General features: G+C 44.7%; 1 protein-coding gene across 1 annotated transcript; it reads right to left on the reverse strand.

The window, feature by feature from the left end:
* Positions 1-4369: 4369 nt before the first annotated feature.
* LOC109462619 (aquaporin-8-like) lies at positions 4370-8987 on the reverse strand. Its single transcript, XM_019759182.1, has 7 exons — positions 8945-8987; positions 7784-8032; positions 7228-7324; positions 6448-6574; positions 5869-6083; positions 4919-5053; positions 4370-4448 (listed from the first exon to the last, which is right to left on the reverse strand). Exons 1-7 carry the CDS (start codon positions 8985-8987, stop codon positions 4370-4372), a joined length of 945 nt encoding a protein of 314 aa, XP_019614741.1.
* Between the last annotated feature and the right edge of the window lie 4448 nt (positions 8988-13435).

Below are 13435 nucleotides of genomic sequence, written 5' to 3' on the forward strand. Positions count from 1 at the left end.
GTACGGAAGCTGCTATTTTAAATCTACCGTAAAGTGTCTGCAGCCACAGACAGCAAAACATGAATATTAAACAGTTGGTTGCCCTGAGGCCGTTACAGTGTAGGAGAGAACGGGTCCGTAATTATCATTCCCAGGCCAAGGTGCGGGTAACCTCCTGACTTCTACATAAACAACGCTTATCCTCCGCAGCAGGCTTATAGAACTGGGGGTTGGTGGTCTTCGGCTGTTTTCTGATTAGCCTCCGTAGCAGGCTTATAGAACTGGGGGTTTGGTGGTCTTCGGCTGTTTTCTGATTAGCCTCCGTAGCAGGCTTATAGAACTGGGGGTTTGGTGGCCTTCGGTTGTTTTTCTGATTAGCCTAGTTCTAAAAACGGGGGTAATTCAACCAGGCCGGCAATGTTGTCTATATGCAATCAGAAAATAGCACATAAAAGCTCCCAAAGACCCCGAAGACCCCCCCAAAACCCCCAGGCATGCTATGAAGGCTAAACGACGTTAGTATAGCACTGTGCCTTACAATTGTGCTTCACCAGCAACGTAAAATTTGTTTCGTTACGTTGTTTTCTTTAAGTAACGCCACATATATTTCCCAAGTAAATATGTATTACAATGTACTACATATATTTCATATCATTTTGTATAAGCGACAGTATTATTGTGACATCTCCTACATTCTCTCTAAACTTGACCTAGTATGAAACACCTTATGAAACACCCCAAGTACTGAAGAAAGTCAGTTTTAATCTTAGTAAGAAATGTTTACCAGATGAATGAGCATCTACCAAACGTTAGTTCTCTGCCCCCGGGGCCGTTTTGAATGTTTAACAGTGCAGACTTCGTAATTATCATACCCAGGCCACGGTGCGGCTGACCTCCTGACATATACATGAACCACGCCAGTATAGCACTGTGCTGGATAATCTCACTTCATCAGCAACGTAAGGTTTGTTTCTTAAGTATATCTATTATTACATACATATTATATATATCATGCTGTATAAGTGACAGCATCACTGTAATATCTTATGGTGCCGATCTCCTACATTCTCTCTAAATCTGACCTAGTATGAAACACACTATGAAACACTCTACGTAGAAAGCGCTTAACAAATGTTTACAAGGACAATCAGCCTTCACTCCTGTTAGTTGCCTGCCCCAGGCCCGTTTGGACGTTTACGTAACAGTGCAGACTTCGTAATTATGGTTCTGACCTCACGGTGCGGCTGACCTCCTGACATATACATGAACCACGCCAGTATAGCACTGTGCTGGATAATCTCACTTCATCAGCAACGTAAGGTTTGTTTCTAAAGTATATCTATTACTACATGCATATTATATATATATTATGTTGTATAAGTGACAGTATGACTGTAATATCTTATGGTGTCGATCTCCTATATTCTCTCTAAACTTGACTTGGTCTGAAACACACTATAAGATACCCTACTGAAGAAAGCCAAACTCAATCCCCTATTAAGAAATGTTTACAAGGTCGATCAGCCTTCACTCCTGTTAGTTGCCTGCCTTCAGGAACGTTTGGACGCTTACGTAACAGTGCAGACTTCGTAATTATGGTTCTGACCCCGCGGTAAGGCTGGCCTCCTGACATATACATAAACCACGCCAGTATAGCACTGTGCTGGATAATCTCACTTCATCAGCAACGTAAGGTTTGTTTCTAAAGTATATCTATTATTACATACATATTATATATATCATGCTGTATAAGTGACAGCATCACTGTAATATCTTATGGTGCCGATCTCCTACATTCTCTCTAAATCTGACCTAGTATGAAACACACTATGAAACACTCTACGTAGAAAGCGCTTAACAAATGTTTACAAGGACAATCAGCCTTCACTCCTGTTAGTTGCCTGCCCCAGGCCCGTTTGGACGTTTACGTAACAGTGCAGACTTCGTAATTATGGTTCTGACCCCGTGGTAAGGCTGGCCTTATGACATAAACCACGCCAGTATAGCACTGTGCTGGGTATTACGTTGTATAAGTGACAGTATCATATGATTGTGCTATCTCTCTAAACTTGACCTAGTATGAAACACCCTACGTACTAAGGAAAGCTGTTTACAATGTCAGTTCATTGTCAATCAGCCTTCACTACTACTGTTAGACCGTTTGGACGTTTACGTAACAGTGCAGACTTAATAATTATCGTTCCCACGCCACGCCAAGGTTATCCTAATCTCCAAGCAGATCCCTCTCCGTGGCAAAAAGACAGTGTCAAATTGGCCAGGCAGTATCCATTAGTCAGAGAAGGTCGCCGGCCACCGACGGGGGTAGCGACAAAAAACGGGCCATATATAAAAAGGTAACGATCATTCCCCACAACCTCTGCTTGGAGAGTAAGGTTAACCTTTTCCCACACACATATTAGCCACGCCTGCATAACCGCGTACTGTATAATGTAACAGTAACGTGGAATTTCATCATTAATTGAGAAAAAGTGTACATTTTCGTGACGTCGCCATTACTATTTCTCATCATTCTGACATCCTCTACTACACTTGACTCAGTATAATATATGTACACAAGTCTGCCTACCTAGGGAAACTAATATCTTTGTTCTTTTTTTTTTATATTCCAAGATGTAATCGCCAGACGTGGTGACGGCACACTCAAGTCTTTTCAACTTATATTAATGCCGCCACCAACACAGGGGACAATGCAATACTCATTTTCACCTGAGCGAAGTGAGGAAAGTCGTGTAAAGCGCCTTTCCCAAGGGCACAAGATCGGTGGCATGTCAGGACTCGAACCCGGGACCTCTTGGTTCCGAGTCGAGCACTCTGCCGCTACGCCACACGACCCCACGACATCTTTATCCTGTTGAGCAGTGTTTACGTATCTAATTTCTACCAATGTTAGATACATAGATGTTTGAAAACTGTATACAAACGGGTAAACAAAGACCCTCTCATATTTAACGACTACCGCAGTGTAGTCTGCAAGCAACACGCCCCGAAGTTACTTTCTCTCACGGTTAATTCAGTTTCACTGTTCCCTCGTGCCCCGTTCACACATGCATGCATGGCAACAGTCATTAATAGTCAGTGTACTTTAGCTACACCTTAGAGTCCTTTACAAAGCATAGGGAGTGTGTTTGAGCTTACCTGCTCAGGAGAGGAGTTACTGGGATCACAAACGGAGGTGTCGAATGTGTTACCCTGAGTCTTACGGATTATGGTGTGTCCAACACGCGTGCGCTGTAAGTCATGCTAGGCTGGTTGTACCGCTTAGAACATAGCACCAGAGGGTGCGGGGTAAAGTCATGCAGGGTGTGGAGAATATATCGGCCTCGAGCGTTTCAGAGAAATCTACCATCTATATACACCAGAACTATAGCCTGAGTGTCAGCCTTTTTAGCTTTCGCCCGCTCCCCAAGATCCGCTACCGGCAAAAGCGTATGTTGGGGAGCGAAGCCTCTACCAGGCTTCGGGAGGCGGACGAGAGTTTAAAAGGCTGACACTCAGGCTACGAGACCTATGACTTCCATGTTATAGCTGCAGCGTGCCCGTATAATGTAAATTGTATATAACAATCGCTTGCTGTAATTTTGCACGACGCTATTAGGCTTGATTTAACGGTTCGTTTTGTGTCATTAACGCTGGCGATCACCCATGACACGTAACTACCCACTGATGCATATCAGGCAGGTTACCCGCTTGGGTGAACACAGCCAGCGTTAACATGGTGGAGAATGAATACAGACCTTTATTGTACACACATACCCAATGGGTACAAGCTCACAACAAAAGAACAGAATACAGAGAACGTTATACATTTATATATACAAGTAACTACAACTATAAGCTACTTTGACTTCTTATCGTTTCTTAGTGATGGTAAAAAAAAAGATAAGAACAGATATGTTTCATAATTAAAGGTTTGTCTAAGTTCACTAGAAATATCATGAAATTTGTACTGCTTATATGTGTATGAAGTATTGGAACGTGGATTGTATCGCACTATATAATGTTCGCCTCCTGAACAGATATTTCTAGCCGACCCACTATGCGGGTTCTTTTCGCTAAGAGAGCTGTATCTGGGGTTTGGGATGGTGGCTACCGGATAACTAGACACTGTAAGGCTTGTCACGTGGCGTCTTTGAAGTGTGACGTCAACACTGGGTTAAAGCCTCACTGGGTCAGTCTACTGAGGAAGACCAGAGTGACTGGCCGAAAGCTCTAGGTGAGAGAACTTCTTTGTGTTGGATCTTAAGTTTTAACTTTAAACTTGTAACTACCAAAACAGATGAACTTTCATGATAGCAGTGGTTCGCTGATGGTTAATGTTTGCAGTTCCTTATAAGCCGGGCTTTAGTCAGGTTTAGGAAGTGAACAATTCTCATCCTGTAGTCGGAGTGTCCTTCTTAACGTTGTTCCTCCATAAAATCACACGACGGTCCTCACTGGCCAGCAGAATTCTGTAAGCAGAAAAAGGGAATGTTTGGAAATTCTTTAAACAAAAACAACAAATCTATTTTTTTTTATTCATCAAAACATGAAGACATAACAAGGACAGTGTGACGCTGCACTCACGTTAACAACATATATTAACAGCGCCACACAACAAAAAAGGTACAATCAACATTTAAATATACAAAGTTGACATATCTGTGCGCCGTAGTCCCACCACCCCAGGGCATTAACAATGTTAAATTAGATTCTAAAAAAGCTATTTGAAAGATAAGATAAGATTACGTGGTAACCTCCTATATCTCATTGGCGGAAAAACATCCACCAATCAGAGCTAGGAGGAGAATTTAAGCCCATTAACACAATGTAGTATTTGGACTTCTATATCTAATTGACCTATTCTGAAGGGGAAGTTTTATTACGGACAATAACTGCTGAAATTAGATGACAACAAGATGACAAAAGATGATTGTCCTACCTGTAAATGCCTGCCGATAGCAGCCCGCCCAGTAGCGGCCCCACCCACCAGACGTAGTGGTCCTTCCAGACCCCCGCGGCAACAGCCGGGCCGAACGCGCGGGCAGGGTTCATGGAACCACCAGAGAAAGGGCCGCTGGTTGTGAGGGGAAGAGAAAAGTTAGCCTGGGTACCATCAGGATTTTGCATCATTGTGCTTGATTTTTTCTAGCGTAATGGAGCAAAATTCGGATAGTACTCAAGCTAGAAAAAAGTCAGAACAGGAGAACATCAGTAGCCATGAACATATCGTACAACGTTAACGTTGCTGAATTTGAGTAACTGTTTAATGGCCAAAGGTGACCCCAGATGGAACACGCGTTCGCATTTCGTCAGATCGAACATGATTCGGGGACACTCTGGCCAACATTTGACCGTGGTGGGAGGCATGTAGCAGTATAGCCTTAAGCTAAAACTAACAAGACTGGGTTCCAAGCCACAACTGTCCCAAGAATACCCAGAAATGTGCTGCCAGGAGCCTATGTAGTAGTGGCTAAATGACCACAGGTGACCCCAGATGGAACACGCGTTCTGTTCGAATTTCGAACACGAGTTCTGTTCGAATTTCGAACACGCGTTCTGTTCGAATTTCGTCAGATCGAACATAATTCGGTTCGAATTTCGTCAGATTTTTGGCCCACATTTGGACCATGGTGGGAGGCATGTATCTGTATCTGTATAGCCGGTATAACCGCCCTTCGGCGTAACACACCAGCTTCTGTATCTGTATAGCCGGTATAACCGCCCTTCGGCGTAACACACCTAGCTTCTGTATCTTGTACTAGCCGGTATAACCGCCTTCGGCGTAACACACCAGCTTCTGTATCTGTATAGCCGGTATAACCGCCCTTCGGCGTAACACACACCGGCTTGAAAGGCACGCGGCGCGGCGGCAGCATGCCCGAAACTTACCCGCACATAATCCCGACGACCACTGCCAGCGCGACCGCCAGTGCCGCCAGAGGCTGTTGTCTGTTAACGGAGTCCACCCCACACATGAGGATGGTCAGTGTCAGGAAACAGGTGATGAGCACCTCACACAGAATAGCGCCCCCAGCGGTCACACCCGGTCCTACAGAGTGCGCCCCGCCGAGGCATAGTGAGTACGTGCTGCTCGGTAGGATGACCTGAAATAATGAAAATTGTCTAGTTTTATGAATATCATGAGGTTGGCAAGAGGTAAGCAGGTTCTTTATCCAACAACTAGTAGGTTTGTCACCTCCGACGTTGCGGTGACAGTCTGTCACCTCTAGCCTCCATTTCAGGCGTTCCCGGATCGGCCGTTTTTTTGTATCTCCGTGGAGATATATGTAGGGTTGCCGGCCGGAGCTTCTATTGAGTGCGATCTACGTTTGATCAGAAAATACCCCCCCCCCCAACACACAAAAAAAAACCCGACCGATCCGGGAACGGCTAAAAAGGAGGTTAGTCACCTTCAGGGCAACACTGACTGGTACTGCAGGTAGGTGTCGCTGCTGCACTGTACGTTACCTTGGTGAGGACTGCTCCGGTCACTGACCCCGCTAGCTGCGCGATGACGTAAGGGATGCCCATAAAAGGGTTGAAGTCCCCACCTAGCGTGATCACCATGGTTACGGCTGGGTTGAGATGGGCGCCGCTGGAACAGGTGAGAGGAAGAACAGGTGAGAATTAAGGGTTATGATTCTGGATAAAACACGGTTCTGGGCACAACAGGCCTTTTTTGACTTAGCATGAAAGTTCATCTGTGTTGGTACAAGTCATCATGAAATAAAGTCCAACACTTAGATTACAGAAATGGGACTTACCCCAAATTTTCGGCTGACTCCATCAACCCTGTTCACGGAATGGAAGGGGTTAAAATCCTCGATTCTGAATCGGACTTCTTTGCAAGAGGAGTTAAAGAGGCAGTCTACATAAGAGACGTACCCTGAACAGGGACGGGGGGCGACACAAGTTATCTGGCACGTATGACCCGCTACTATAGTCACGTGTCTCTGACGTCACGTTCCAAGAGTAGACGGGTCCATTCCGTGAACTAGGTTGATGGAGTCAACCGAAAATTTGGGGTAAGTCCCAATTCTGTAATCTAAGTGTTGGAAGTTAAACTTAGTCTTTATTTTATAAGGCCCTTCTTTGGTTGTTGCCTGTTAATGTAGGCTACATTGATGCAGGAAAGATAGTGATGATTACTAACTCAGCTGATTACAGCACTGAAAGTAAGGTATGTGCGTCCAATTCCTATCAAAAGAACCATTGCATGCAGTTTTCATACATTTAAATGATAATTACCTGATTGGTCCTATGCCGACGAGCAGACAGAAAAAGGCGAACGCGGTCGTCAGGGACACGCCTAGCAACCAGGCGGGGCCAGCCGTGCTGCCGTAAGCTGTACAAGGAAAACATTTTTTAAATTCCAACATATAATCACAAGACGTGGCACGCACACTCAAGTTTTATCAATTTAATGCCGCCACCAACACAGGGGACAATACAATGCTCAATTTCACCTGAGCTATGTGAGAAAAGTCGTGTAAAGTGCCTTTCCCAAGGGCACAAGATCAGTGTCATGTCAGGACTCGAACCCGGGACCTCTTGGTTCCGAGTTGAGCACTCTGCCGCTACGCCACACGAGAACATTTTGTGAACATCTAGTCTACTTAACCCTGCCGTACCTGACACCATACAGATGACGAACACGAACAGCGTCATCCCCACGTACTCCGCCACGCACGGCAGGATGTACGCCCCGTACAGCCGGGCGCCGGGCGGGTCCCGGGGCTGGTATAGCCGGGCGCCGGGTGGGTCCCGGGTCTGGTATAGTCTAGTCTACTTAACCATGTCGTACCTGACACCATACATATGACGAACACGAACAGCGTCATCCCCACATACTCCGCCACGCACGGCAGGACGTACGCCCCGTACAGTCGGGCGCCGGGCGGGTCCCGGGCGGGCTCCTGCGGGGCGTCCTGCCCGATGGTCGTCAGGGAGGAGATGCTGACCGACTGCCTGACGCACCGCAGCTGCACGGCGGTGTCGGCGGGGGAGGTCGTGTGGTCGTACGCGCTGTTCTGGTAGGCATAGTCCTCCTTTCCTGAGGGAGAAATGTAGGAAAACGTATTGTTTTTACTCTGTTTCTTCTTCCTTTTCTTCTCCAAACAAATAAGGTCAATGACCTGGACTAGACGTCTGTCACCATGGTAACTAGCATTGTGGTGTTGGGTTACATTATGTAGCAGGGCAGAGATGGAGGGACTGCTCATCATATATTATAAATGAATGTGTTTGAGTTACAATAAACAAACAAAGTAGAACGCGTAACTTAGCCTGTGCCGGTCAACACTCCATTATCTCATCTCTCGTCATAAAATAGCTCTCAATCACAGTTTTATTTCGCTCTTGCCTGACGCTAACAAGTTTACAGCTTTGGGCATGGATCTGCATGTACCTCCATTGTTTTTCGCCCCCCTTGACCGTGGAAGGAAATGTGGAGCGACCTTCTCTGGCTAATGGATACTGCCTGGCCAATTTGATACAACTGTCTTTTTGCCAGCGAGAGGGATCTGCTTGGAGATTATATTAAGTTATGGTGTACAAATAGTGACGCCTACTTTTTGTGTAATACAGCGTGATCAAGCTCAAAGGTCGGGACTACAGGCATATTAACGCAGCCACTTCAAGGTAAAACAACGGCAACGCGATATGTAATCATGCAGTTAGTCTGTTCAATACACATGCAAAATGTTCTCGGCAAAGAATCAGACATTTTTAAACACGACATGCCTGTCGAAAGACAACCCTACAATGTCGTACTTGTTGTACTCGTGAGTTGTACGATTTTGTTGTCGTAGAAATTTAACGAAAGATGTGACAAAACCAACCGCCGACAATGATATAAGACAGAACGTTTCTGTCACAAAACACACGAATTTGGTACGACAGATCCACGACTATTGTGCGACAATCGTGCGACAATACCGCACGACAAATGTAAAATAAAACTTACTTGTCGTCTGTTGAAGGTTCTCCGCTTGCACGGTTCCGGACATGTTGAGCGATGTTGTATGAACTCTTCTCCCAAGTTTTTTTTGTGAACTTTGAGACGAAATCTTACCCCGACCGACACTCTGATGCCCTTAACTTGACAAAGTGGGTAAAAACCTGAACAACTTCCAAGGTGTGAACGCCCCTTTTGGGGACGAACCGTTAATGAGAGGTGAGGGTGTGTGTTGCCCTAATTAATCTCCATTAATCTCTTGGTGTGGGGTCGTGTGGCGTAGCGGCAGCGTTCTCGACTCAGAACCAGAGGCCCCAGGTTTGAGTCCTGACATGCCACCGATCTTGTGCCCTTGGGAAAGGCACTTTACACGACTCTACTCACTTAGCTCAGGTGAAAATGAGTATTGTCCTGTCGTGTTGGTGGCGGCATTAATATAAGTTGAAAAAACTTGAGTGTGTCGTCACCACGTCTTGTGATTACATGTTTCGGAATTAAAAAAAATCTCCATGTGTGTGTGTGTGGGGGGGGGGTGTGTGTGTGCATGGTGCTTCTTTACGTACGTTAAGTTGGGAAAGACGGCGGCAACGCATTACGTTATTCGAGGTGGTAACAGTAAGTTGGAATGGTTTGATAAGGGAGTACTGGAGACTGGTAATTTAACGTTCTTCCTTCTTCTTGGCTTGGCTTCGTTTCCGAAGATTTCAGGGGCCCTTCCCTCTCCTGCTGCATGCCCGCTGGTGGCTAACAAGGCTGATACGTGACAGACATACTCTGCCACAATGGCTGCAGGTAAGTGACGGGTCTGGTGTTGGAGCCGTGACGGTGCAGTTCTTCCTCTGTAACAATGTAACGTTCTAGGGTTTGGTTTGAATACTCAGAGTTTGGTTTGGTTTGGTATATTTAGATTTCATATTTTCCAGCTGACATTATGTGTTTGTTAAACGCCTGATGTAGAAAAGCCCCGATCCCGCTTGTCGACGTTATATTTGAGCAGCCCGGGTAAGAATGACTTGCAAAATGGGTTCAAAACGGCTGAATTACCCGTACGGACATTCAAGTTGCGGTGGAAAAGTTTTTGACAGCAATCTATTGAGGTTTATTGAGGAAAAACTCTCCTTTAGCTGCCCACCCGAGGGTGGCAGCTATTCTTCCAGGAGAGGGTACATACATGTAAGACATAACAATACATCACATACAATTACATATACATTTACATTACATAGTATCTTAAAAGAAAACAAGTGTGTGGCATTGTATGTGTTCTACTTATTCATGTCCCTCATGTGCTTTAGTAGGCCTTGTTTGAACTTCTCATGTGATGACACTGTTTGTAACCCATGTGGTAGAGAGTTCCAGGCTGCAGTAGTTCTGTATGTGAAGGCTGTGAATCTACCCTAGCAGAGAACTGTTACTACGGGATTCAAAGCCGGTAGGCCGGAAAACTGGTAAGATTTTCCACATTCCAACATCTGCTTGGAGATTGTGTCTTCGGCAACAGAAATTACAGAAAGGCATGTGTACGTCATATGTAAGGTTATTCATCGTGTGGTTACGTAAGCATTTTGTTTATGTTTGTTTTGTCATTATGTAATGAAGGAGCGTGGCTTTGAAACATCGCATGGTGCCATTTGGGAATAATTCTGCTAACAAGGAGGGAACTTTCAATGGTTTAACATGTAGATTTTACCCTTTTTTCTATAATGTGCTAACGTAAACACTAGCTTGGGTTGTAACATTACAATTATAACACTCCTGGTTAAGCATTGGTTTACAGCAACTGCAAGGTTCTAACTACATGTAGAAGTCCTGATGGTGGAAAGAAGATGCCGGTGTACTCTTGTTTTAAACGACTGGAGGTTGTTTCAGTGATCAGGCTGACCACGTTGTCTGGCACCTCCTTTGACTTTATTAGTATCCACAATTAGCGTACAATTAATAAACTGAAGCTATTCTTCCTGTGGTCCATTCTGACATGTACACACATACGACACACAGGGAATATATCAAACATAAACTAACAGTAGCAAAAATACTAACACACACCATCTAAATATACCTTATGCTCTGTAAGAACGCGCGATGTCCGTGTTACGTTATCAGAAGTAACCCTCACCTTCTGACAGACTCAGTGTAAAGACTAAAGTGCACCTCGCGTCCTGACTACAGAAGTACGAACCGCGCCGGGTTCTTATTAAACTTGTCAATCACAGCAGTAGGTTGTTATTAGGGTGACCCTGCATTTTTGGCATGTCAAAAGGAACACACAAACACACCTGTGGGGACACAGAAATTATCTTTGCTGTGGGGTCGCCTGGTGGTTTACATTAGAACTGCAGAAAAGGTATAAGTAGGAAAATGCATTGACTTCAAACTACGATGTCTGCTTACGTTACCTTCTGCGCACCCGTACATATTTGTTTATGGTTTTCATAAATAGATGTCTATATATATGACCAAACAGTCAAGATGAATATACATATAGCGTTCTTCATTATATCTTTCTTTCATGCACCGAAATAGAAGCATCTCCTTCATTGCCTGGCTGTAGCCTCATCGAGGCAATAAAATAAAGATGGATGAATTGAAAGAACGCATTAAAAAAATATAACGCATTAAAGGGACAGTTGATCACGTTCTGGTGATGTCCCTCCTCCCTGACCGCCTCCCACAGACCGACTTCGTCAGCAGACGCCGGTCTTCGCTCGCCAGCAGGAGCCTGGACAAATTGAAAAGTAAGCTCTCTTCAGGTGGTACAAGAAGACACCGAAGGAATTTAACTCAACAGTTTTGGACTAACGGGCTAGGAGTGTAGCCTCCACCAGGCCTTTCTACGGGTGTACGGATCCTAAAATTCAGTAAAAAAAAAGAGAGAATTAGTTGGCTAGGAGAGTCAGTCCACGGGTTAAATGCGCGTGTGGCCAGTCAAACCCCAAGGCGGTCAAACTGCCCTGGCAAATATTCTCCTATCCTATATATATATAGCTAACGTAGTTAGTCTGGTAGAGACTCTGAGGATTGAATAGTCGGTGAACGTGATTGGGATGACTGACCCCAATCCGACCATATTAAAACCGTGGTTCGAACCTGTACTGAATTCCGTACTGTAGTCTTCTTCAGGTTTGAATGAGCAATCGCGGACCACGTGACCTTATGACGTCAGCAACACTCTACAGGTGTCATCAAACCCATTAAACATATCCACAGACAGAATTCCAGCCCTTCCTGTAGATCACGACATAGACTTGTGTAACAGGATTGTCTGTCTGTTTTAAATAAATTATATCATAATTTGGTAAATACGTTATAGATATTGTCTAGTGATGCTGTCAAGTCTTTTATGTATATGTATTGTACGTATATTCGTGAATGAATGCCAGTAAGACTAGTGGACCCTTGGGCCCAGTGCTAATGGTTATTATGGGTTCACCACACCACGAAGAAAAATGTCCTGAGCTTGTTTCCTTTTCCTACCACGTACATTTCTTCAAATATATTTATATATTCCCAATGCATATTTCCATATATATATATTTGAAGAAATTTACGTCGTAACAAATGTTCTTACAAACATGCTTATTGGGAAGACGTTCCTCAATTATACTAAGTAAGACATATCTACATGCAAGTTTATACATATGTTTACATTTATACTAAGTAATACATCTACACGCAACCAACTAGAAACCAGCAGGTATGTCTCTAGTCAGCCATTTTGCCAGATTGCCCTATAACCTCCGACCTTGACCTCTGTAGGAAGAATCGTTTGTCCTTGTGAGCATGTACTTCAACCCATTAACAACCCATTTCTCACATACCCACCTGTCTGATATCACATTGGATATTGGGACCAGGTAAACCAGACAATTCCTTATATATGATACTCTGTCTACTGCCAAATTTGGACACGTCCCAAGGCTAACTGCGATTAGAGAACCGGTTCAAATATAACATTTGTAATCTTACGAAAAACCCTTGATAGGCCTGCTTAGAAGATTCTCATTCATACATTCGTACATTAGTACACATGGTCAACATATAGAGTCATATTATCCATGTAAGAAGTGTGTTGAGTTAAACGATCATTCGTGACAACTAACACAGGGCGCTATTTCAGTCGAAGTGCAACCAAGCGGAAAAGTCTGTCTGGCCCGACATGTTATCTACATGGGAACAGACCTGTTCGTACATACACAACAGACCTGTCGACAGACATACATGTACATGTATCCCCTACTTACCAGTAGGTTCAGAGGGACGATCCGCATGGACACGGGTGCCAGACATGACGAAGGATACGCTTCACTGTCTTAACAGTTTTCGTGAAGAAGTGACGAAATGTTCGTAACGTAACCTGTCCGACGTCCCCTATGTTATGACTCGGCAGTTCGCCTTGCCGGCACAGTCCCAGCCAAATGCCGCCGGAGGCTACATGTAATTATACCACCCCGTTCTTCTGCACTGCTGGCACCGATCGCCGTAAACTTTCCTCGGGGCCTT

Source organism: Branchiostoma belcheri, unplaced genomic scaffold (genome assembly GCF_001625305.1).
Source record: "Branchiostoma belcheri isolate BF01 breed outbred unplaced genomic scaffold, Haploidv18h27 scaffold12, whole genome shotgun sequence".
NCBI lineage: Eukaryota > Metazoa > Chordata > Leptocardii > Amphioxiformes > Branchiostomatidae > Branchiostoma > Branchiostoma belcheri.

Coding starts and splice junctions, on each gene's coding strand:
- LOC109462619 (XM_019759182.1), bottom strand. CDS start 8,987: ATGTCCGGAACCGTGCAAGCGGAGAACCTTCAACAGACGACAA. Junction 7,325..7,783: donor CGTCATATGTATGGTGTCAG/GTACGACATGGT, acceptor TTCCTTGTACAG/CTTACGGCAGCACGGCTGGC. Junction 4,449..4,918: donor CTATCGGCAGGCATTTACAG/GTAGGACAATCA, acceptor TTCTGCTTACAG/AATTCTGCTGGCCAGTGAGG.